The sequence below is a fragment of the Pelodiscus sinensis genome, chromosome 20 (assembly GCF_052426305.1).
Source record: "Pelodiscus sinensis isolate ZL-2025 chromosome 20, ASM5242630v1, whole genome shotgun sequence".
Classification (NCBI taxonomy): Eukaryota; Metazoa; Chordata; order Testudines; family Trionychidae; genus Pelodiscus; species Pelodiscus sinensis.
Genome location: NC_143071.1, coordinates 15,129,282 through 15,152,295, shown reverse-complemented (window position 1 = coordinate 15,152,295; position 23,014 = coordinate 15,129,282). Strand labels below are relative to the sequence as shown.

General features: G+C 44.4%; 1 protein-coding gene and 1 long non-coding RNA gene across 8 annotated transcripts in view; one reads left to right on the top strand and one right to left on the bottom strand.

Moving 5' to 3' along the window:
• The window catches only part of CA10 (carbonic anhydrase 10 (inactive)), a 437,425-nt gene that overhangs the window by 77,477 nt on the left and 336,934 nt on the right, over positions 1-23,014 (bottom strand). For all 7 annotated transcript variants that reach the window (XM_089771875.1, XM_089771876.1, XM_089771874.1 and 4 more), the window contains one exon: positions 21,798-21,983. In XM_089771875.1, coding sequence (XP_089628001.1) covers positions 21,798-21,983 — 186 coding nt within the window. The remainder of the gene's footprint in view (positions 1-21,797; positions 21,984-23,014) is intronic.
• Positions 4,370-11,036, top strand: LOC112546132 (uncharacterized). Its single transcript, XR_012896965.2, has 3 exons — positions 4,370-4,589; positions 5,585-5,691; positions 10,098-11,036. It is a non-coding gene; the product is annotated as an uncharacterized LOC112546132 (long non-coding RNA).

Genomic DNA, 23,014 nt, shown 5'->3' with positions numbered 1-23,014 from the left:
GAAGAGGAGGGGAGAGGGCAGATCTGGGGCAGAAAGGAGGTGGAGCAGGCGCGAGGAGAGGCAGGGTCTGAGGTGGAGGAGTAATGTCCCAGCCCTTCCCTGGGCTGCAGGGAGGTGGTCATGTGACCAGCGTCGCCATGTTTCCCCATGCCAGTTGCCCCTGGTCTAGGATGTAAATTCCCAAATATCTATTAAAATCGTTTCAAGGGTGTCTACCCTACTTCTTTTGCTGAAAGTGTCTCAATGCTGCTACTGGTGGATTAGTTTTTTGGAAGGTAATACCATACCAAGAGCTAGTGTAGACACAGTTCTAGCAGAGCTCTCATGTGAACCAGCATTTGTGGGATGATTTGCATGTCAGCTAATTCAGGCAATATTCTGTAGAGACCAACTCACAACCCAAGGGGAAAGTACATAGTACTAGGAGCCAAAACTTCTTGTCTCATCTCTGACTGCTGCACTTAAAGGGCCCTCACTGAAGAACCCCTTATATTTAGCCTTAGTAGAGTAGTGAAGTGTCTCTTTTCAATTTTAGAAATAACTTAGAAGTTGCCTAAGGTCACTTCAAGCAGAGTTGGGATCTCTCATATAGTATCCACTGAGCTGTATCACTTTTCAAAAGTAACAGGCCAGATCTGTGAGTCTGGCTTACTAGTTGAGCATCCTCACATGCCAGAGGCATGAAGAGAAGCCAGAGCTCCTGAGCTGCAGCATTCTACTGCTGTGTTGCATGCTGGCCAACCATGTAGCTTAATAGCTCCCTTAATAGCTTGCCTACGTAAGGGATAACTACTCCTTTAACTTCAATGGTCCATGCCATGGATCTCAAAGTCCAGGGTTCAAACCCTGATCATGATCTTTTGGAAGAAGTTTTGTCCTTATGCTTGCACATAATGTATTCTGCCCTCCCAGTATTAATCCACAGAGGCTACGTCTAGACTGCTGCTTTCTATCAGAAAAAGCTATGCAACCTGCACTTCGCACATTGTAATCTGCAATTTGCGTACCTTTTCCCGATAGTTTTGTCGGAAGAGGCTTTTCCAAAATCTGGCCTGTCTACACTGGACCACATTTCAGTAAAACCTCCTCTTTCAGTAGATCCCTTCTTCCTCGTGGCAGGAGGAAGACAGCGCTTCTAAAAAAGCAAAAAAATGTCGGAAGAGCAGATGTGTTCCCTGGAAATGGCAGAGGTTTTCTGGGATACTCCATAGTCTAGACATAGCCAAAGTGAGAAAACTTCGTTAAAAACTAGCTTGTTTATACTATTATGAAGTAAAAATCAATCAGCAGATTGCAACAAAATGGTATAGTTATTGCAGGCAGTCATGGATTCCACCAGCAAACAGAGTAGATGAAGCCTTTCCTATAAAACTACACACAAAGGTGAGTAAGTGTAAATGAAACTATTGAGACAAGCTAAGAACCAGACTATAAAAAATGGCAGAGTATATGCTTATAAAATTTGTGGATGAGACCAAGCTGGGAGGGGTTGCAAGAGCTTTGGAGGATAGGGTCATAATTCAAAATGACCTGGACAAACTGGAGAAATGGTCTGAGGTAAACAGGATGAAGTTCTATGCAGGCTGTCCTTGGTATAAGTCCAAGATACATTCAAAAAAACTTGGACTTTTAGTGAAACAACTTAAAGTGGGGAATTTTTTTCCCGTGGTTAGCTTCCATTTGCGCACAATGGGAGGTTTTTTTGGTGTGACTTAAGAGTGGGGAATGGGAGGATTTATAATGCATGAGTTCTTACAAGCATCAGCGACTTTAGTGAGGAATGGATATATACAGGGGCAACTTATAGCAGGGACACCCTGTAGAGATAAATGCAAAGTACTCCACTTAGTAAGGAACAATCATTTTCACACATACAAAATGGGAAATGATGGTCTAAAGAGGAGTACTGCAAAAAGGGACCTAAGGATCATAGTGGATCACAAGCTTGATGAGAGTCAGCAGTGTGACACTGTTGCAAAAAAAATAAATAATCATCATTCTGAGATGCATTAACAGGAGTGTTGCAAACAAGACATGAGAAGTCTTCTGCTCTGCTCTCGGTTGATTAGGCCTCAACTAGAGTATTGTGTCCAGTTCTGGGCACCACATTTCAGGAGAAACTGGAGGTCCAGAGAAGAGTAACAAAAAACATGACCTATGAGGCAAGACTGAAAGAACTGGGTTTGTTTAGACTGGAAAAGAGAAGACTGAGATGGGACATAATAGCTTTCAAGTACCTAAAAGGTTGTTACAAGGAAGAGGGAGAAAGGAGACAAGAAGCAATAGGCTTAAATTGTAACAAGGGAGGTTTAGGTTGGACATTAGGAAAAACTTCCTCACTCTCAGGGTGGGTAAGCACTGGAATAAATTGCCTACGGAGGTTGTGGAATCTCCCTCACTAGAGATATTTAAGAGCAGTTTAGATAAACATCTATCAGGGATGATCTAGATAGTGCTTGGTTCTGCCATGAATGCAGGCGACTGGACTTGATGACCTCTCAAGTTTCCATCCAGTTCTAGCATTCTATGAAAAGATACAACTTGGGAATGTGTTTTACAGCTTCAGGCCAGGAGGTGTTTTTGGTAGAGCAATCCGTGACTTGCGTGACTGTAAATAACATATGTTGTATTGCTTTGTACTTCTATAAGTAATTATTTTTATTGACACTTCCTTTTCTTTGATGAGAAAAAGAGCCGAATTGTGCATCAAGAAGTTTCTCCTAAACTTGATTGATTGTCACAAAGTTCTTGGCACTAGTGAGCCTTTTATCCTCTAAGTCAGAATTCTTGATCTTGGACAAGTGCAGCAAGTCATCATTAATACATACTGCCAAATAAAGATATTTTTTTATTTGCTCCCTTATTTAAAAAGAAAAACACACAAGGTATATTCTTGCTTTGCTGGATAACGTGGTGGCACAAAGCATGTGACCAGAACTTAATTTGGAAAATCGTTCCTTTTCTTTTACAAAATAAGAGTTTTAGTGCTGGTAAAAAGGGGCAGTGGTGACTGGCTGGAAGAAAGTCCACAACAGATTTGCTAAGGTGTCAATCCTGACCTGAAGGTGAGAAAAGTCTAGAGGTGAGCAGAGGATTAGCTTAGATTCATGACCATAAATGCTTCAGGATCAAGTTTTGATTAAGCATGAAAACTGAGCTGCCCCTCTCTTCACCTCTAGACTCACATTGTACCCACATGCTTAAAGTTGAGCATGTATTTAAATTCTTATATGATTGAAAAAAAGAGTGCTCAGCCTCAATCAGTGATTGCTGGGAGGCAAATGGGGGAGGGGTTGTTACCGAACAGAGCAAAATGGACCTTTTAAAGAAATGCCCAGTGGATATCATGCTAAATCTGTTTTTTTAAAAAAGCAGAACGGCAAAGACTAACCTGAAGAACATCTGCTTGAAGGGAATGTGAGGGAGGCGATAACTTTTATTGGTCCAACTTCTGCTGGTGACAGAGCAGTTGATGCAATAATAGATATTACCTCACCCCTCCTTGTAGCTCTAATCCTGGGACAGACAAGGCTACAACAACACTGCACATGCTTGAAGTTCTATCACTGCAGTTGTGATTATAGCTGGTTCTGACCAACATTATGTAGGAAAACAGCTCCAAAATAAGTTATTCCATCATTGGGAGTAGTTTACCACCAAGGGGGAAGCCATGCCTTGGCTAGAAAATATAAATAAAAATAGAGGTGACAGAGGGAAATTGGTATTGATGGGTTTTCCTTTTCTAGCTAAAATATTGAGCTTTATTTGCCTTTGATAGAACTTTCTAAGTAACCAGTATATAATCCTTTTCATGTATCTCTAGTAAAATATCAGTGAGAACTTTTTTCTGTCACTCGGATTTTTTTTTACAAATAATATGTACTAAAGAGTGACTTGGCTCAGTCATTCCTATCATTGCTTTTAATCCAGATGTGTGCATTAATTTCCACTAGCTTACAGAGAGATAAACATGTAGCTAGACAAAAGACAATGCAATATTAAGAGACAAATGGACAGAACACTGACTTGGAAGAAATTTGTTCTATGCTAGTCAACTCTAATCCTTTTATAATGTTATTGTGATGCTTGCTTCTTTCAAGTAATGAATAACCTGAAAAACTGATCCTTTACTGTAATCATTTTAGATAGGTTTTATTATTGTAAGTTAGCCAAAACTCAACTTTGCTCTTCTTTATTGGTTTGAAGAATTTCTTAATCCATAATCTTATATCACAGTTTTTGCCTAAAGAAACTGAGCATCTTTAAAAAATCTTTTCTTTTTAGTTTTCAAAAAGTATCAATAAAAGTCAACTGGGTTGTAAAATAAAAATGCCTTGAAGGTTAAGTATATTGATTTTATGGTATGTAGTATCTGTCTGATTTTAATTAAGAGAGGAGCACAACAGAACTTGGATAAGTCTAGCCCGAGGAGAGTCAAACCAGCATGGCTTCTGTAAGAAAAAAGCGTAGCTCTGCAAATCGAGAGAGTTCTTTGACAAATGTAATGAAAAGGAAGATGCAGCTGACATGATTTACTTGGCTTTTTAATAAGGTAATAAAATCTCTCAGAAGAAACTATTAAGCACAAGGTAAGAGACAAGTATCTAGTTAATGCTGTTGAAATAAACTGAAAGTTAGAGACTTAACAATAAAGGTTGAAACCTAGGCTGCTATTTATTAGTAAATAATTATAATCTGGAGCAGGGAGTGAATGAGGAGATTGAGGATTTAAGCAAGTTTTTGCTAGTAAAAACTATGGAACAGCATGAGAAATTATGGATGGGTTTAAACATTTTAAAGTGCCCTATTCTCTCTCTAGATGGCATATACACACTAGCAAAAAAATAAAAATAAAAATCCTTACTTTTCTCACTTAAAAAAAAGGTCCCTGAGGAAAAACTATTGAGTGTGTTCTCTTTTGTGATGTCCACTTTATAATGTATAATATTTGCAAAGATTACTTGCCTACCTGTTTAACTTACAAACCTCAGGAATATCAAGTCTGGCATCCTCTTAGGGCAAGGATGGTTTGGTGCTTAGAGGACTAGCCTGCTATTTGAGACACCTGGGTTCGAGTCCCTGCTCTGGACACATTTCTTCTGTGACCTCTCAACAAGTCACTTAGATTCTCAGTGTCTTAGTTCCCCATTTGTAAAATTGGGATAATAATCCTTTCCAACTTCACAGGGCAGTTAGGAGGATAAATCAAAGACTTAAAGATACTCACAATTAATAATGGAATTCTGTAAGTAAAATACCGTAGCTAAACAGATTGTTGGAGGATCTCTTGGGGCTGTAACGTTTTTAAATTACGGGGCAAGCAAAAGGTTTTCTATCTTTAACAAAGGCTTCCTTTATCGAAAATATTGGAAATAAATATGTTAGTAAAGAATTTTAAACAGTCAATTGTTCAACTTCCTCTCCCTTGACTTTTGCAATATCATCATTTTGCTAGCTTTCCAAGGCAGTTGTGAATTACTAATCAGAAAAAAATGGTGCCTATTGCATCTCTTTTTGCTTCTTTGTGATATATTAAGAAGGCCTGTAAAAATGTTTAATCCACCCCATATGGTTTGTTTTTCAGTTGTCTGAAGCTCACCTTTGTTGAAGCATCACAACAGAAATTTAAAAGCAAAAAGCACACACATGATACGTGAATGAAGGCAGATGCATTTTAATATTCTAACAATGGTATGTCCTTAACTGCAATTTAGTGTTTAGGTTTCATTTTCTCATTTTTTTCATTAAAAGAAAGCTATTATCCAGAGCATAGGAACAAAAATGGGTTTATCCAGAGCAGAGCAAAATTTGGCCCAGGTGATAGAAACACTGCTTAGTACTGCCTGTAGTCAGCCAACAGATTTCATGGCCACAGGTCCTTGAGACAAATAATGCATAAGGCTTGCAACAATAAAAAAAATGTTGTGAAACATTTAAGTTATTTCCATTCAATTTTTTGTAATTCTTTTTTAAATAGTTTTGAATTATCAGTCCCTTCATAGTGCAATATAACAATGTCTACAAGTTTCCCCAAACACAAATAATGTTTCTATTCTGTGACTCTTCTGAACATCCCCAAATTTTGAAAAGTTACAGAGTGGCAAAAGTACAGTGTTTCTATTTCCCAGAGAATAACTTTTCAAAAGTTTGGAAAAGTTAGAGTGGAAAAATTGAATAAAGAAAGGAAAAAAGTGGTACCCTCTCCCCTCAGACCTTCTCCCAACACAAACTCTAGCCACATTCAGTCTTTGGCATTCAGTGGTAAAAAAGAAAAGAGCTGAAACCAAAAATTTCAAAGTGAAAAGGAATTTTGGTTTAGTATTTTTCTATAGAAAATAAACTAAAAAGGACATTTTCCCTTTGAAATCTTTTTTTCCAGTGACACTCCCCTCCACCTTTTTTTTTTTTTTTCAGGAAAAATGTTGACCAACTCTCCAGACTATTAATAACACTTGTAGACATTTAGTTTAAGATGACATGGGAAATCAAAGTTTATTCATCAGGCTGCAAAGTAATCATCTGTGGGGGGGCAGTAAGGAAGTTCACACGGCATTAGCAGAATTACATGATTGACTATAAACAGTGCTGAGTGGGGGGTAAATGGAGTCCAGGACCAGAGTTCTGATTGGCAGAATTGTGCCTGAGGGTCCCAATGAAGAATCAGATAAAGATTACAAAATTCAAGAGGAATTTAGAATTTTATCAGTAATAATTAACAACTTAGTACAGGCAGTCCCCGAGTTACGCGGATCCGACCTATGTCGGATCCGCAGTTACGAACGGGGTTTGCTGCCCGTCTCCCTGGTCTGCTGGAGACCAGCAGACCAGGAAGACGGGAAGCAAAGCCTCTGAGGACGCCGGCAGCGGGACAGCCGCGGCGCGTCTGGGCTGTCCACTGCCCGCGTGCTCCGCGGCTTTGCTCCACGTCTCCCCAGACCAGGGAGATGGGCAGCAAAGCCGCGGAGCACGCGGGCAGCGGACAGCCCAGACGCGCCGCGGCTGTCCCGCTGCCGGTGTGCTCTGCGGCTTTCCTCCGCTTTGCTCCCCGTCTCCCTGGTCTGCTGGTCTCCAGCAGACCAGGGAGACGCGGAGCAAAGCCGCGGAGGACCCGGGCGGCGGGACCGCGGTGCGTCTCGGTCCCCCGCCCGCGTCTCCCTGGTCTGCTGGGGGGGGGGGGAGGGCGCAGCTAGTACGCCCCCACCCCAGTAGTCCAGGCTTTTCTCCGGATGCCTGTGGTAGAGCAGCTGGGGCGCTGCCAGTTGGTCCCGCAGCGCCGCTCTGGGCGCTACTGGACCAACCTGGCAGCACCCCAGCTGCTCTGCCCCAGGCGTCCTAATTCAGCCGCTGCTGGTTAGATTCAGCAGCGGCTGAATCAGGACGCCTGGGGCAAAGCAGCTGGGGTGCTGGTGGACTGGTCCAGTAGCGCCGAGGAGCGGCGCTACTGGAGCAACCCAGCAGCTCTGCCCCAGGCATCCCCAAGTCAGCCGCTGCTGTAACTGACCAGCGCTGACTACAGGAAGCCCGAGGAAGAGTTGCTCTGCCCCGGGCTTCCTGGAATCAGCCGCTGATCAGTTTCAGCAGCAGCTGACTTGGGGACACCTGGGGTTCTTAAGTTGAATCTGTATGTAAGTCGGAACTGGCGTCCAGATTCAGCCTGTCGAAACTCATCAGAGGCTGATTCCAGGAAGCCCCGGGCAGAGCAACTCTGCCTGGGGCTTCCTGTAGTCAGCCGCTGGTCAGTTTCAGCAGCAGCTGAATCTGGACGCCAGTTCTGACTTACATACAGATTCAACTTAAGAACAAACCTACAGTCCCTATCTTGTACGTAACCCGGGGACTGCCTGTATTTAAATGACAAATCACACAGTCCTCTCTCAGTCAAAACTCCACTGATTTCCATGGAAGTTTAACTTGGGCAGAAGATGTCACAATCTGGTCCACTGTTTGCTAATGCAAAAACATGATAAAGTTTGCATGTGCTCCTTCCTGCATATTTACCTTCTGTTAGTTGTAAAGTGTTTTTGTACAAATAGTTCAGTAAAGACTTTTCCCCTTCCCTTGGAATGTTACATTACAGGCACTTAGGAAAAAATTTAAACTCATAGAACGTATTATGGCAATATCATTACCAGTTACTTAAAAAACACTGTAAAATGAATAAGGTGTTCTGGCTATGGAGGTAACTTGGCTGTTTAATTAAAGACATATCACCATGAAGCAAGCCAAGTTACCCCTAAGCAAATTAAAATAATCTAAAATCAGGTGAAATGAATACTTCATAAGAGACATGAGACGTTTAGTGTACTGAATGTTTTAATGCCCCCAAAGGTTTAAAAGAGCAAGTCCTATGCAGCACTTCCATAAGCAGAAAAAACTTGTTTTATGATATTGGAGTTTAGAAATCAGTCACCAAAAGGAATTTAAATTATATGATGTGACAATCCCAGTCTCACTAGTTTGCTTGCCCTTCCCAGGAAGAGTTGGCTAATGAAATATATATTACTGAATTGATCTAATTAACTCAAAATAGTAAATGCAAAAGCTAGTGTTCCATGCAAGGGCATTTCACAGTTTCATACAAGAGACCTATATTCATTGCTAGCTAATATCGTTGCACTTATTTCTAGTACAGGCAGTCCCTGGGTTACGTACAAGATAGGGACTGTAGGTTTGTTCTTAAGTTGAATCTGTATGTAAGTCGGAATTGGCATCCAGATTCAGCCGCTGCTGAAACTGACCAGCAGCTGACTACAGGAAGCCCCAGGCAGAGTTGCTCTGCCCCGGGCTTCCTGGAATCAGCCTCTGATCAGTTTCAACAGGCTGAATCTGGACACCAGTTCCGACTTACATACAGATTCAACTTAAGAACCCCAGGCGTCCCCAAGTCAGCTGCTGCTGAAACTGATCAGCGGCTGATTCCAGGAAGCCCGGGGCAGAGCAACTCTGCCTCGGGCTTCCTGTAGTCAGCGCTGGTCAGTTTCAGCAGCGGCTGACTTGGGGACGCCTGGGGCAGAGCAGCTGGGGTGCTGCTGAGTTGGTCCAGTAGCGCCCAGAACGCTCTACCACAGGCGTCCGGAGAAAAGCCTAGACTGCTGGGGGGAGGGTGTACTAACTGCGCGCACCCACCCCAGCAGACCAGGGAGACGCAGGCGGGGGACCGAGATGCACCGGGGTCCCGCCGCCTGGGTCCTCCGCGGCTTTGCTCCGCGTCTCCCTGGTCTGCTGCAAAGCCACGGAGCACGCCGGCAGTGGGACAGCTGCAGCGCGTCTGGGCTGTCCACTGCCCGCGTGCTCCACGGCTTTGCTCCGCGTCTCCCTGGTCTGTTGGTCTCCAGCAGACCAGGGAAACGAGGAGCAAAGCCGTGGAACACGCTGGCAGCGGGACAGCCGCAGCGCGTATGGGCTGTCCGCTGACTGCGTGCTCCCCGGCTTTGCTCCCTGTCTCCCTGGTCTGCTGGAGACCAGCAGACCAGGGAGACGGAGAGCAAAGCCTCTGAGGACGCCGGCAGCGGGACAGCCGCGGCACATCTGGGCTGTCCGCTGCCCGTGTGCTCCCCGGCTTTGCTCCCCGTCTCCCTGGTCTGGATCCGCGTAACTCGTAAGTCGGAGCCGCGTAAGTCGGATCCGCGTAACTCGGGGACTGCCTGTATATCAATCCCAATTCTGCTCATACCAAAAGGAGTCCTGTGGCACCTTAAACAACACATTTATGAGGGTATAAGCTTTCATGGGCTGTATGAAAGCTTATGTCCTCATGAATGTGTTAGTCTTTAAGGTGCCACAGGACTTCTTGGTTTTGCTGAAACAGACTAACACAACTACCTTTCTGAATCCTGCTAATGGATGGACTGATACTCCTACGAGAATTAGGGGGAGTAGTTCTGCACACAAGAAAGTTTTGTAGCAGAGAACTCCAGTGTATTTAACAATAATGAAGCAAGTGGGGAAAAATACTCCATGCGCTTCTTGTCCAATCATCAGATGTTAAGAAGAATAATTTTTCTCCCTCTTCCTTGTAACAACCTTTTAGGCACTTGAAAGCTGTTATGACCCCTCTCAGTCTAAATAGAACTAATTCTTTCAATCTGCTTTCATAGGTCACTTTTTTATGCTCTTCTCTGGACCTCCACATCTGGTTTCTCCACATCTTTCCAGAAATATGGTGCCCAGAACTGGACACAGAACTTCAGTTGAGGCCTAATAAGCACAGAGTGGAAGAACGACTTCTCGTATCTTCCTTACTATAATCCTGTTAATACATCCCAGAATGATATTTGCTTTTTTTTGCAACAGCAACACACTTGATTCATATTTAGCTTGTGGTTCAGTATGACCCCAAGATCTGATTTTGAAGTTCTCCTTCCTAGACAGTCATTTCCCATTTTTGCCCCCCACCGTAGACAAGCCCTGGGGAGTCACCATTTGGGAAGCACAGCCTCCGCTGGTTCTTGCATCTCCTACAGCCCCAGCCCTCTGTCCTGAGCCGCTCCTCATCACTAACCCTGACTCCTGAACTCCCCCACACCCACAGCCCCATGCCCTAAGTCTCACCACCACTCCAACCCCGACTCCTGCACCCACCACACCCCCAGTCCTCTGCCCTCAGCATCCCACATCCCCAACCCCTGCCCTGACTCCTGCCCCTCCCCCCATCATGCCCTGAAGAGTCCAAGCAATGTCAGGTAAATCTTTTAGTTTATAAATAAAGTGGGGCGGGGGAATGAAAATGAGAATATGGTTAGTGACCTGCACTGATTACATCTTTAGTTTTACCATACTCCCACAGCTGTTGATTTCTGGAATTAGGTTAATTAAGAAGGCTATCATATCCACTAAAGAAAAGTGATTAGTCAGCCAAACAATACAAAAGGGAACTTACTGTAGAATCCAAACATATAATATATTAAAGACAAAAAAAATCCCACTTCCTAACATGGGACACTAAAATGCAGTTATTTACAATGACAGAGCACATGAATTTTGCTGTACTGTATAATATTTCATATTGCTGTATTGAAGAATGTTCCTGTCCCCATTTCCAGGAAAAGTAAATAAAAATTCCTCCTAATACAATGCAATAAGCTTGAAAGCAAAATTTTACTTAATCAGAAACCACAGCTATGTGCACTATTTCAATATTTGCCCTTTTGCTGCTTATTGAAGAACTGGATTTCAATACATTATTTTGGGATTGTTATTACTACCACATATTGATAGATGTTTAGACAATTCACTTCCTGCATGGAATACCACTCATTTTCACCTTCCAGTTTGAAGAAATCTATCCCTCTGCAACCATCTAGCATAACTTATTATAGGGCAAATAATCTAAAACCTCCCGCAACAAAGGACAGCAAAAATTAATGGAACATGAAATCAAGTAAATGGAATTGAATGCAGTAATTAGTTCATATTTTAATCTGCAGACCTGTTTATTATCCCTCAACAGACTAACAATTCAATCTGTGTTACTCAGATGCTTCGCTGTGTTTTAGGAAAAATGTTTATGGATATGTCAAAGCAAATTAACCAGAGAAATTTGGGAAGCCAAACACATCGTTTAGAGAGCTTTAATGTTGGATCTTACTGGGATATAGATTGTTGTGTGTTATGACATTTATGGATATTTTATACTTTTTTATAGTATTGTACCCATTGTATTAGTTATTCCTATATAGCCTGCAGACCTAAGTGCTGAATAATTTTGCATGGGTGCAGTATGGGGAAACAACACAGACACATACACGGCTACCACCATGCAGCACTGCAGGTCACAGACATAATGCTAATCCTCCCTGTCTACTGGGAGCAGGATGGATGTCTGGCAAGTCTAACAGGGTGTTACAAAACGAACAAGAGGGGAAGAGCCACCTCATTCATTGGGCAGTTTGGGGCAACTGCCCAGGGCCCTGCATGGCACATGGAAGTTTGGCGGATTAGAAGGGGACCTGGCACTGGCAGCAGGATTGGTCTTGTCCCTGCACACACCGGTGGTAGAGGAAGCAGAGTGACTACCTCTAGCCCACTCTGCTCCCCCTGTTCCCGGCTCCCAGCCACATCGCTTAGAGGGGAGGGACTTGGGGGAAGTGGTGAAACTCTCCCCCTGTACCCACCAGTGCAGGTGACAGGTGAATGGTGGTGACAGGCAGGAGAACAAGGGAGCCAACGAAAGGATTCAACAACGGTAGTAACATCAACTCAAAGAGCAAGGACTTTCTTCACACTCCTGAGACACGCAAGTTTTACTGACAGAAATGATAGCGTACACATGGTTTTAGTCTGCAACGTCACTTGGGCCATGTCTGCACTATGGCAGGACATCTTAGGCACTGTACTGCTTTCTTCATGGACAGGTTTTCCCCCCATTGCTGTAGTTAGTTAATCCTCCTCTCCAAGAGGATGTAGCTAGGTCGATGGAAGAAGAATCCTATCAACCTACTGGTATCATGACTGGGAGGGTGGGTGGGTAAGACACCTAACTATAGTACTTAGGATTCATAAATATTCACACCCGAGTGACATAGCTACCTTGATCTACTTCTTAGACTGTCTGCAAGTCCCATTGTTTGTACATCTGAGAGAGTTTGTTCAAGAACCCCTCCTCAACTGTAAGAGCCAGAGCCACCAAATCTGGTATGCAGCTTCCTCTTACCCTAACTTAAACCAAGGTCAGGGTTTGGTTGTGCTCAGAAATCAGGAAGTGCAGGGAATGGGACTGTTTGCCATAACATGGAAAGGAAGGGGGCAGAGAGAGGAGGGATGCGATACTAAGAGTGGCCAATGGAGACAGATGCAGAACCAAAAGAGTGGCCAGCAGGGCTGGGGCTCCGCCATCAGAACCTGCCTCCATCCGCCCGCCATCCCTGTGGAAAGCCTGCAGATCACAGGGGTGGCTGCTGGAGAGGGGACAGCCCCCCAGAGCCTCACCCCTCCAGACAGCCTTCAGGCTGTGGACAGAGGAGGGTCCACTGGAGGAGTGGAAGGTCCCCAGAGCTTGCCTCCACAGACAGCCTGCAGGCCATGGAGGGCTAGTTGGAGAGGGTCAGTCCTCGGAGGCTGTCCCCCCGACATACTGTGAGGGGGAGGCAGGGACGGCCCGTGACTATAGGTGGACTTGGGCGCCGCCCAGGGCACCCGATGATGACATCAGTCCATTGATGGCCCTGCAGGCGAGGGTGCCGATCGCACGTCCCGCCAGGGGCACCAGCTGCCGCAGCCAGCCTCGGCCTGCTCCTAGGGGGAGGAGCTGCTAGAGGACTGCACAGATCCCAGAGCCTGGCTCTCCCCCCAGACAGTGTGCTCACTGTGGAGTCACTGCTAGAGGCTGGGGGCAGCCCCCAGAGCATCGCCCCCACCTCACCAGTCTGCAGGCCCCAGGGAGGTGGAGGTGTAGCAGGCTGGCGGCAGTCCTTGCAGTCTTGCCCCGATATCCTGCAGACCGTATGGAGGCCCGTGGAGGGGGGAGCAGCCGCCTCCGGAACCTGTTCCTCACAGACAGCCTGCAGATCGGGGGAAGGCTGCTCCTGCCATCTGGGAGGAGTCGCTGCCAGAGCAGCGCCACCCTTGCTGCCACGGGCGGCCTCAGTAAGCCCTTCTTACGTCCCAGCCCGCTATGCTGAGCACCTGCCTGAGTCCTGCACATCCCACCTGCCTTGTCTTCTGCACCCCCTTCCCTTGCCGAGCCCCCCACACCGCCCAACTCTCTGCCCCAAGCCAACCAACCCTGCCCTTGCTCACCTCTGAACACTCACTTCAGGCTTCCGTTTCCTTCATTTTTGAAAAATACAATCACTGAAAGAAAACATGCTGATTTTTCATTTATTTAAAAAAATATTACTTCAAAAACCTGAACAATGCTGGGTACATCTGCTAGTTTTATATATATTTTTAAAAGCTTCCACTGTTTTGAAGATCTTTAAGCATTACAGTTCAATTATCTGCCCAGAGTCCACTACGAAGTGATAATTAGGTGCTAAAAGGCAACCAGACTACTGTAGCTCGCTCACTCCCTCTCTCTCCTTTATCACCTAATTAGACCACAAATTACAAATCCTACAGTGGTGTTTGGATCCTAATCTCTCTTCATAAAATTTTTTTTCCTGCAGGATGACAGTGTGACATCATCACGTCACTCTGCATCACCCCTCACAAGTCTTGGCAGAGCCAGAAGCGGAGGCCATGGCTCGGTATTCTCCCCACTCTGCCTCGGGGGACACCCTGGGTTCCCTGCTGGCCCTCAACTCCACTGCAGGAGGGCCAGGGGGTGACAGCGGTTCCTTGCTACGCTCTGGGGCCTTGGCAAGCAACAGCTCTAGGTCCCGGTACCACTGCCTGCTGCTGGGCTCTGGATCTCATGGCCCGGTGCTCCAGACTCGTGGCCCGCCCCAAGATTAGAGCGCCAGCACCAGTTTCCTATGGGGGGAGAGGAGAGAAAGTCCTAAGGCTCCGCGCCGGATCCAGCTTGCAGGGAAGTGCATGCGCTGCTGCTTCCCTTCCCTCACCTCTGGCTGGGGACGGCAGTGCAGGGATGTGCTTACTGGAATAGTCCTCAGCAGTGTTTAACGCACGCAAAACTCTTTGGACTGAGGGATTGGGCCCTGAAATAGCAAGAAAATAGCCTTTGGTGGCAATAAAGACTTCTAAGCATGTCAAGGCTACAGTCAGGGTGATCAGCATTATTCGAACCCTCCACTCCCAAAACCAGCTCCACTTTCACCTCACATCTTTCTCCGCACTTAATACCATGTGATGTCCAACACTCAGTAAAGTGAAGGGAAAGATTCCCAGGGACGTTAAAGGGGGCGGATCCGGCCCTTACTGCATAGAGCATGGCTGATAGCCCAACTTACTACGTTATCAGAAAAACACTTCAGACCATGCTCACTAATCAGGTGAGGTTTTCTTAAGTCATGGCATTAGGGTTGCCAGATGGTTGCCAAAAATACTGAACATCCCCTCCCCCACAAAAAAAAACACTGGGGAAAAAATTCTGTTGAAAAAAAAAGGGGGGGGGGACCGAAGATGTTGAGCAAAAAAATAGAAAGTAACTAATAAAACAGCATGGCTCCTTTCAGAGTGAGTGCAGAGATAGAACAGGGATAGGAACAGGGGAGCAGTTGAGCACTAAGACCCAGGGAAGGCATTGCTTCCCCTTGGTCTTTTGGATTTTTGCCGGAGGCCATTTTGTGTTCTTGTTCAAGCCAGAACTTAGCTTCCCTGCAGAACCAGGTAAGCATAGGGTCGGGGCGGAGGGGGGGCGGAGGGGGGTGTTGGGGCCTGGAGGAGGGAGGCCGGGGGCTGGGCCCGGGCACTAGGGTAGCCAGGTGTCCAGTGTTTTCACCTCCTGGCTGGGGAAAAAAAAATCAGAAAATAACGGACATTTTAGGTGTCCGGTATTTTTTGAATTTTTTTTACCAGAGAGGAGGTGAAAATACCGGACTGTCCGGGTCAATACCAGACACCTGGCATCCCTACGTGGCATCTGTTTTTCAAAGGGGAAGAAAATGGTCACAGGCATAAGTGATAGTTAAAGCTAGCCCCTAATTGTCTAGTGAGAGGTGCAACAGCGCAACTTCCTACCAAGGGTTAGCACACCAACCTGCGTCTCCATGGCGGCTGGCAGCACATTTCTGATCTTACTCAAAGGTCTGAGATTCTGGGGAGCATTCCTTACACAGTTAAGTATTTCACCTTGAAAAACAGACACAACTCCTTTCTTACACTCCCCCAAACATCCAGAAACTAATTAACCTAGAGCTTAACTTCTTAAACTGGAAACGAAAGAGAACCATATCTCCAAAAAAAAATTACTAGCTTGAGTTCCACAGGAGAAAAAATCCAACCCTGCACGGTTTTACAAAAGCCCTAAAACTAGAATATAAAACAAACATATCTATCTTCCACATCTTAAAACTGATGATAAAATAGAGACTCTTTCCCACTCAATACTCCCCCCAACCTTCGTTTTGTTGATATATTAATATTGTACTCTACTGGGTGAAGTACAATGCAAAAACCTCCAGTGCCTGGGAGTGGCACACCACTCTGTGCAAAACAAGTGCCTCTCCAACTAAACCTTACACCCCCAGCACTCCTTCCCCCCACATCCCCAGCCTGCTCCTGCCCTCTTCCCTCCTCCTGGCCAGGCATCCTTCCCCCAGCCTGCTTCTGCCCCCTCCCACCATCTGGCCACAGCGTCCTGTCCCAGGCCCCCATCTGGTTGCAGGAAGGGCTGGTGGCTGCCTACCTTCTGCTGTAACATGAGTAGGAGGGGAGGCCACAATCCCACTGTGGCAGACAGAGGGGGTTGGCGAGCGTAGCGAGCAGGAGGTGCAGCACCCTGATACATTTTTAAATAGTTTGGCATCACAGGAAGTCCCCGACTTACGAACAGGTTGTGTTACAAAAGTTTGTAAGTTGGTGGTTTGGAACTCAAAACACATTTTCCCATAGAAACAAAGTTGTAAATGGCAATTAGGTTCCCAGTCTAGCCCACAAAAGCCTATTTAACCCATAATGTAGGTGAAATACTGTATATTTGCAATGAGAAATTGTAGAAAGTTTTTTATTTAACCTGGAATCCTTGTGCTTGAGGCGAGGAGGTGGTAGATGGAGATTCTGAAGGGGACTTCTGGGTATCTCCCAGCAACTACCACCCCTCCCTTGCGTGCTCTGTGCCGGCTTCTACCCTGACATTCTCTCCCCCACTCTCTCCATGTGCTGCACCCAGCCCCCGCACACCAGAAGGCGGCGAGCAGCACGAACGCAGCCCGGAGGACTCCAAAGGAGCAGGGAGGAGGTTGCAGCCATTTCTCTCCAGCCATTGGCTGTGTGACTCCCACTCCCATTTCGGAATCCTCTAGTCAGCATTTGTGCTGCTCGCCAACACCCGTGCCTCTTGCTTGCTTCCCTGAGGCTGATTTTGTCGGCGCAGATGTTCGTAAGTTGGATGTTTGTAACTTGGGGAGTGCCTGTAGTGGTTTAGGTCTTCACAATGGGGAGCAGGATAGCTCAGTGGTTTGAGCATTGGATTGCTAAATCCCGGGGTTGTGAGTTCAATCCTTCAGGAGGCCATTTAGGGATCTGGAACAAAATCTGTCAGGGATGGTACTTGGTCCTGCTGTGAAGGCAGGGGACTGGACTGGATGACCTTTCAGGTCCCTTCCAGGTCTAGGAGATAGGCATCCCCATTCATTTTTTTTCATTTAATTTTGTACAGGTTGGACCTCCCTGGTCCAGCATCCTTGGGACCTGACTGGTCCCAGATGAGAGATTTTGCTGGAGCAGGGGAGGTCATTTACAGACCCCCCTGCTGCTGGCTCCACTTCCTGCCCTGCCACCCTACTGGGCTTCCCAGCTCCTCCCTCCCCACCCCTCCCTGGCAGCCCAAATTAATTGTGTGCCAGGCTTCCTGGCGTCTGGCCCACCCCAAGCAGCCCAGATGAACTGTGTGCCAGACACCTGCCCTGCCCCCTCCGCAGCCCAGCAAGGCCGCGTGCTAGGCTCCCTGCCTGCCCGGGCAGAGCAGCTGCATTGTGCTGCCCCCTCCCTTCCCCACAGCATGCGAGGACTCTCTGATCCTGGAACCACTGTGGTCCTGCTGGACCATGAATGTTGCTGGACCAGAGAGTCCCGGTTTATAGAGGTTCAACCTGTACCACCCTATTGTTGTCAAGCTTGTCCTAAGTATTTGCGCAATTACATTGTCTTCACTAGAAAAATAGATGTGTTTGGACCACGGGGTATGAACACCTTTTTTTCCCTGTAGTGTGGACACACCCGTAGGGTCTGATTTTTTTCGGAGATGTAAAGCACCCTCATGCCAAATTCAGCGGGAGCTCAATCAGCTCAGCACATTGGGGTTTGTCTATACTTAAAAGGCTGCAGGAGCACAGCTGCACCACTATTGCTCTCCAATGTTGCCTTGTGTAGGTACTTCCCTTCCCCAAGAGCTGATAGTTATGTTGACAGGAGAAGACCTCCTCTTAACATAACTTGAAAGGTTTGCTACTATAACTATGCTGGTGTATGCTCCCAGCACAGAGACAGTTTATACTAGCAAGAGTCCTTTTACCAGAATAACTTTTATCAGTTCCCTGACAGAATAGGCTATCCAGGCAAATGGATCCCCATCACAACTACCAGCACTGCTAGTCCAGTGGTTGGAAAGATGCTCATAATGTATTTGTTGACCTGGTGTAAAGGGGGCTTGAAATTCATGGCAAACAGTTATTTCCTTCATATGGGCTCCAACGTAACATTTCTGGCTTCAGTGCTGCACCTTGATTCTCTGAGGAGTCTTGATGATTTCACTGGGCTTGCATTCGGACACAATGGATTAATGCTCTTGATGATCTGGTTCTAGGCTTGCATTTATTTTCTCTTAGAATATTCCCAAAACACATCAGCTAAGAAGTGCATTTTCTACTTACACTTCTCCTTTGACCCATATTATCCCATCACTATCATGACAGCTATGGGAAGTAGAAGGCCTGAAAGCATATGTAACCCCTGAAAGTTAGCTGGAAATTAACTAGAGTGTATTTCCGTAGTATCACTGCTGGGAATTGTAAACCTTTTAAGTATCTCTTCCTAGTCCTGAGAGCTTATCTAAGATTACTCTGCTGTTATAAGTGAAACTTGTTGGATGCAAGTTTACACTCCGGGTCAAATTCAGATGGTCCTTTGCTGAGAAGTTGTACCAACTCTATATAACTAGGTAGATTTGGCCCTCTCTTGTGTATTATGGGTAGGGTATAGTATGTGGGAATGAGAGTCAGCTACGCAATAATAGATATTTTATACAAGAGAGGTCCAAGTCCAAGCAAAGCACCAACTCCAAATCTTTACAGATTCAGCCCCATGTTTAATTCCTGATTGTCTTTCCTGTCGTTAATAATGACTGAGAGCGGTCATCACTTTTGCCAATAGTTTTCTTCAGAAAATAGGTGTTGTATCCATTGGCAACTACTGGCTTTAATGGTGACCTATGTATTAAGACAGACATATCAGGACTGTTTTAGAGCATTAAAAAAAAAGTTCTGGAGCTCTGGCTATTCTTTTTGTGCCCTTTTGCTTCACCTCTCTCCATTTCACTTCTTGTTTTCTGGTACTCAGACTCGTTAGTGCTGGTTGTTTCTTTTTTAACATGTCAGCAGTGCTCTTTATTTGTTGGTTCTCTCTGTCTCTAACTGCTCCATCCCCCAAGTCCCACTTAATTTACTTTCCTTCTCTCGTCTGTCAGCTGTACTCTCTCCTTCAGCTCTCTTATTTTGTCAAAGATGCTGTTGAATTTTTTTTACCACCCTCCTCTCTCCCCCCCCCTTTTTTTGCTTTTGCTGCATGGTATTAAATTTTGGGCTGCAGTGCTATACATTCTCACCTTTCATCTCAATCTATACTCTGTGTGACTTTTCCTTCCAAACAAATAATTTATGGCCGATATATTTCTAATCCATCAATCTCTCCGATGACTTTCTGAAACAATACTGATATGCCAAATCGAGTACAGGGCTGTGTTTCTTGTTTCAGCAACCTACTTTATATTGAATATTGTTTTTACTACTTAGATGCGATTAGCAAAATCAAAGCAAGGCCATATTTATTAAAACACTCAATGTTCACTTATGAGTTAAACATTGGATTCAACATACATGTCCATCTATCACAGAAAAACAAGGCATCCAGTAGTTAGTTATGTAAGACATGAGTAATTTTATGAAAACACTGCCACTGACTATATTATACATCTACGTAGCTTTATCAAACAAAGCAAATGATTATCATCAATTATAATAACATCGTTTGACAACCCTGCAATTAATCTGCTGCTCTTCAGATAACTGTTGTTGCACAATGCCAAAGAAAATGCCATGCATTAATTGACTCATCACCAGAGTCTGTGATAGATGGTACAGATGGTAATGTGATTATTCATCTTCAACAAAATAAATAAGTGCTTTGTTGCTGGAAACAATTTCTTTTGGTCTTCTAAAAGAATGACAACAGGGTATTTGAGATGCCTTTGAAGGTAACTGTAATATACCTATAGTGAGATGTAGTTCTTCTGAAGCATTATTTCAATTATTTACTTAGGAATCTGTAGAATGCCAGATATGCAAGGTGCTTCACAGACAGAAATCAAGCTAATGGGTAATGGGTATAAGCAGGAGCTGCTAAATTTCCTAAAATGAGAGGGGACAGCCCTCTCTCCCCAAACTCCTGCTTGTTCCTCTCCTCCTTCCTGTCTGTCACCACTACAGCCTGATAAAAAGCAATGAGACTATGGCCCATCCCCTCCTGTTCCAGAGCCACTAGATACAGCACAAAGTATGGATGGAAGAATAAAACTTTCCCATTCTTTCTGTGTACAAAGCAGCTGAAAATTGCTCCTTTAGAGCTCAGGCCGGTCCATCGTCTGTAGGCATCACCATGTATTCCAAAAATTTGCTCGAAACCAACTAAGGCATTGTCTATGCTAGCACTTTTGTCATTTGGGGGTGTGAAAAAACACCCGGCTGACCAACATAAGTTACATTAACAGAAGCACTGGTGTGGACAGTAATAAGTGGACAGGAGATGCATAACCATCGCTCACTGTGAGTGGTTTAATTACACAAACCAGAGAGCTCTTTTCCATTGGCAGGAGACACATGGAAGACCTTACAGTAGTAAAGTAGCATTGATACAGCTATTGTAGATACTAAGGGCATGTCTACACTACATGGAAGATCAACCCTGCCTCAGTCAATCGTCTGGGGTTCGATTTCACCAATATAGTATAGACCCACTAGATGGAACTCAAAGGGTGCTCCCATTGATGCTGGTAAACCTGCTCCTCATGAGGATTAAAAGAAGTCAATGGGAGCATTTGCTCCTATCGGCCTGCTGCTGTGTGGACGGCGTGGAAATGTACTGTAAGATATGTCGACACCAGCTATGTAATTTACATAGCTGGAGTTGAGTATCTTACTTAAATCTTCCCATGTAGTGTGGACCAGGCCTAAGATATTGATGTCTAAGAAATGTATGGGATTTATGAGAGACTAATGATAACCATGTATGAGATGCCAGGATCACTATTTTACAGTATCTGTTTGCCCACTAATAGAGACAAAATAATAAATCAGGTCCGGTCTCTGCAAAGATGTACTTGTGGGGCTAACTCTGCATCCCTTGAGCAGAAGCAGTGACATCAATAGGACTATTCACCAGGTGTAATGTTAACCATGTACATAGTCTTCACAGGGTTACAGTGTACAGTAGAAAAGATTTAACAGTGGTAAACAATAAAGGTAGAATTTCCTTAGAAACAATCAATCTCTGTTTTAAAGAATGAAAAATATTGTGCTACAATTTTAGAATATTCTTGGAGAGCTTGTTACTATTCTATTAAAGTTCCTTTGCAAATCCCAACCTAAGAAAGGTTGAAGTTCAATGGGATTTAAGCACCGAGGGTGAAATCTAGGCCCTATTAAGATATTGGGAGTTTTGACACTGACGTCAATAATGCAGAATTATACCACTGATTTTCTTAATCTCCTTGCAAACCCCAGCCTTAAGGCCCAACCTCCTAACTGCAATTTTTTTATTCAACATGTGAGTAGCGTGTATCTACTCACATATCCCCGTACTGCATCGTCCACCTAACAGAGAGCATGCTGTGCTTGAATGATACACATGTATTAAAATGCACCATTAAAATATTTCCCTTTTCATGAGCAGCAATTAGAACTCTTATAAATGGAGAGCAAGTATTTCATACTGGTTCATTTTAAACTTCAAGTACATTGACCTACCTCCCCAGAAAAAGCTTGTCCATTAAGTAGATGTTCTGATCCTTGGCTATCTTCACTTCCAAAGTGTAACCGGATCTCTTCCAAGCGGTGACTGTATGTCATGGGCCCTCCAGAGATGTTCACCAAATGCTCTTTGTCTAATCGTAGAGAAACATGTCTCCCCGTATTATACATTGTCCCACTGACCTAAACAAAATGAATAAACAATATAAAATGAAGACGTTTTCCCCAAACCAGTAGAAAGTCCTAGAAAATAATGTTGCAGACTTCGAGCTTTTGCTCCTTTAACACCTTCAGAACAATCCAACCATAAACCTTTAAAAAGCTAAGAGATGAAATACCCAACTGAAGGGTGTATTTCAAGTTCCACTTTTAAATATTATACTTTATATTCAAATATTTTGCTAAATCCTTATGTACATATTTTAGCCTCAGGCATGTGGTTAACACAATGAATATGATTATTATACCTCTAAATAAGTATACATGAGAAAATATTCTTTGTGAGATCTGAATAATGACTTCATTACAGAATTTCTGTACTGGGAAAGGGGAACATTTCAGCTGATGCATAAATAATTCACAATATATTTAAACAAATCAGAAATTTAACTCATTTTTTTCATACTGAAATATTTATAAGAAAATTTGTCTCAAAGCACAGATGCTACAAAAGCAGAAATATAAAATGTAGATAGAAGCCTTCAGCTCCCGTTGGAATCAATGGTAAAAACTGCATTGATCTGTTATAAGGCTTTCACTTTTCACAAGAATGTACTGTATTTTATTTCCCAGATGCATTAGTCACAATGATACAAAATTAACCTTTTGTGAGTTCTATGGCCCATCTTTTATAACTGATCTTTATTAAAAAAAAAAAAAAAAAGAATGCAAAATATGCTTTGCTTGTAAAATCTACTACAGGTTGAACCTCTCTAGTCTGGCACCTTCAGGAGGTCAACATTGTCTAGCAGTATTACTAACATTTCCACTGTTTACTGGGCTCTTAGAAGACATTTAGAGGTAAATTAGAGCTAAATAACAATACAGAAAACAGAGAGTCATGGCTGGTGGCTTTAAACAAACTTTATGGGACCAGAGGAACCCTGGCCATACCCATGATAAGTGGACATCCTGCTAACTAAAATCATGTCAGACTATGGATGTTGCCAGACCAGAGTGTGCCGGACTAGAGAGGTTCAACCTGCATATATTTG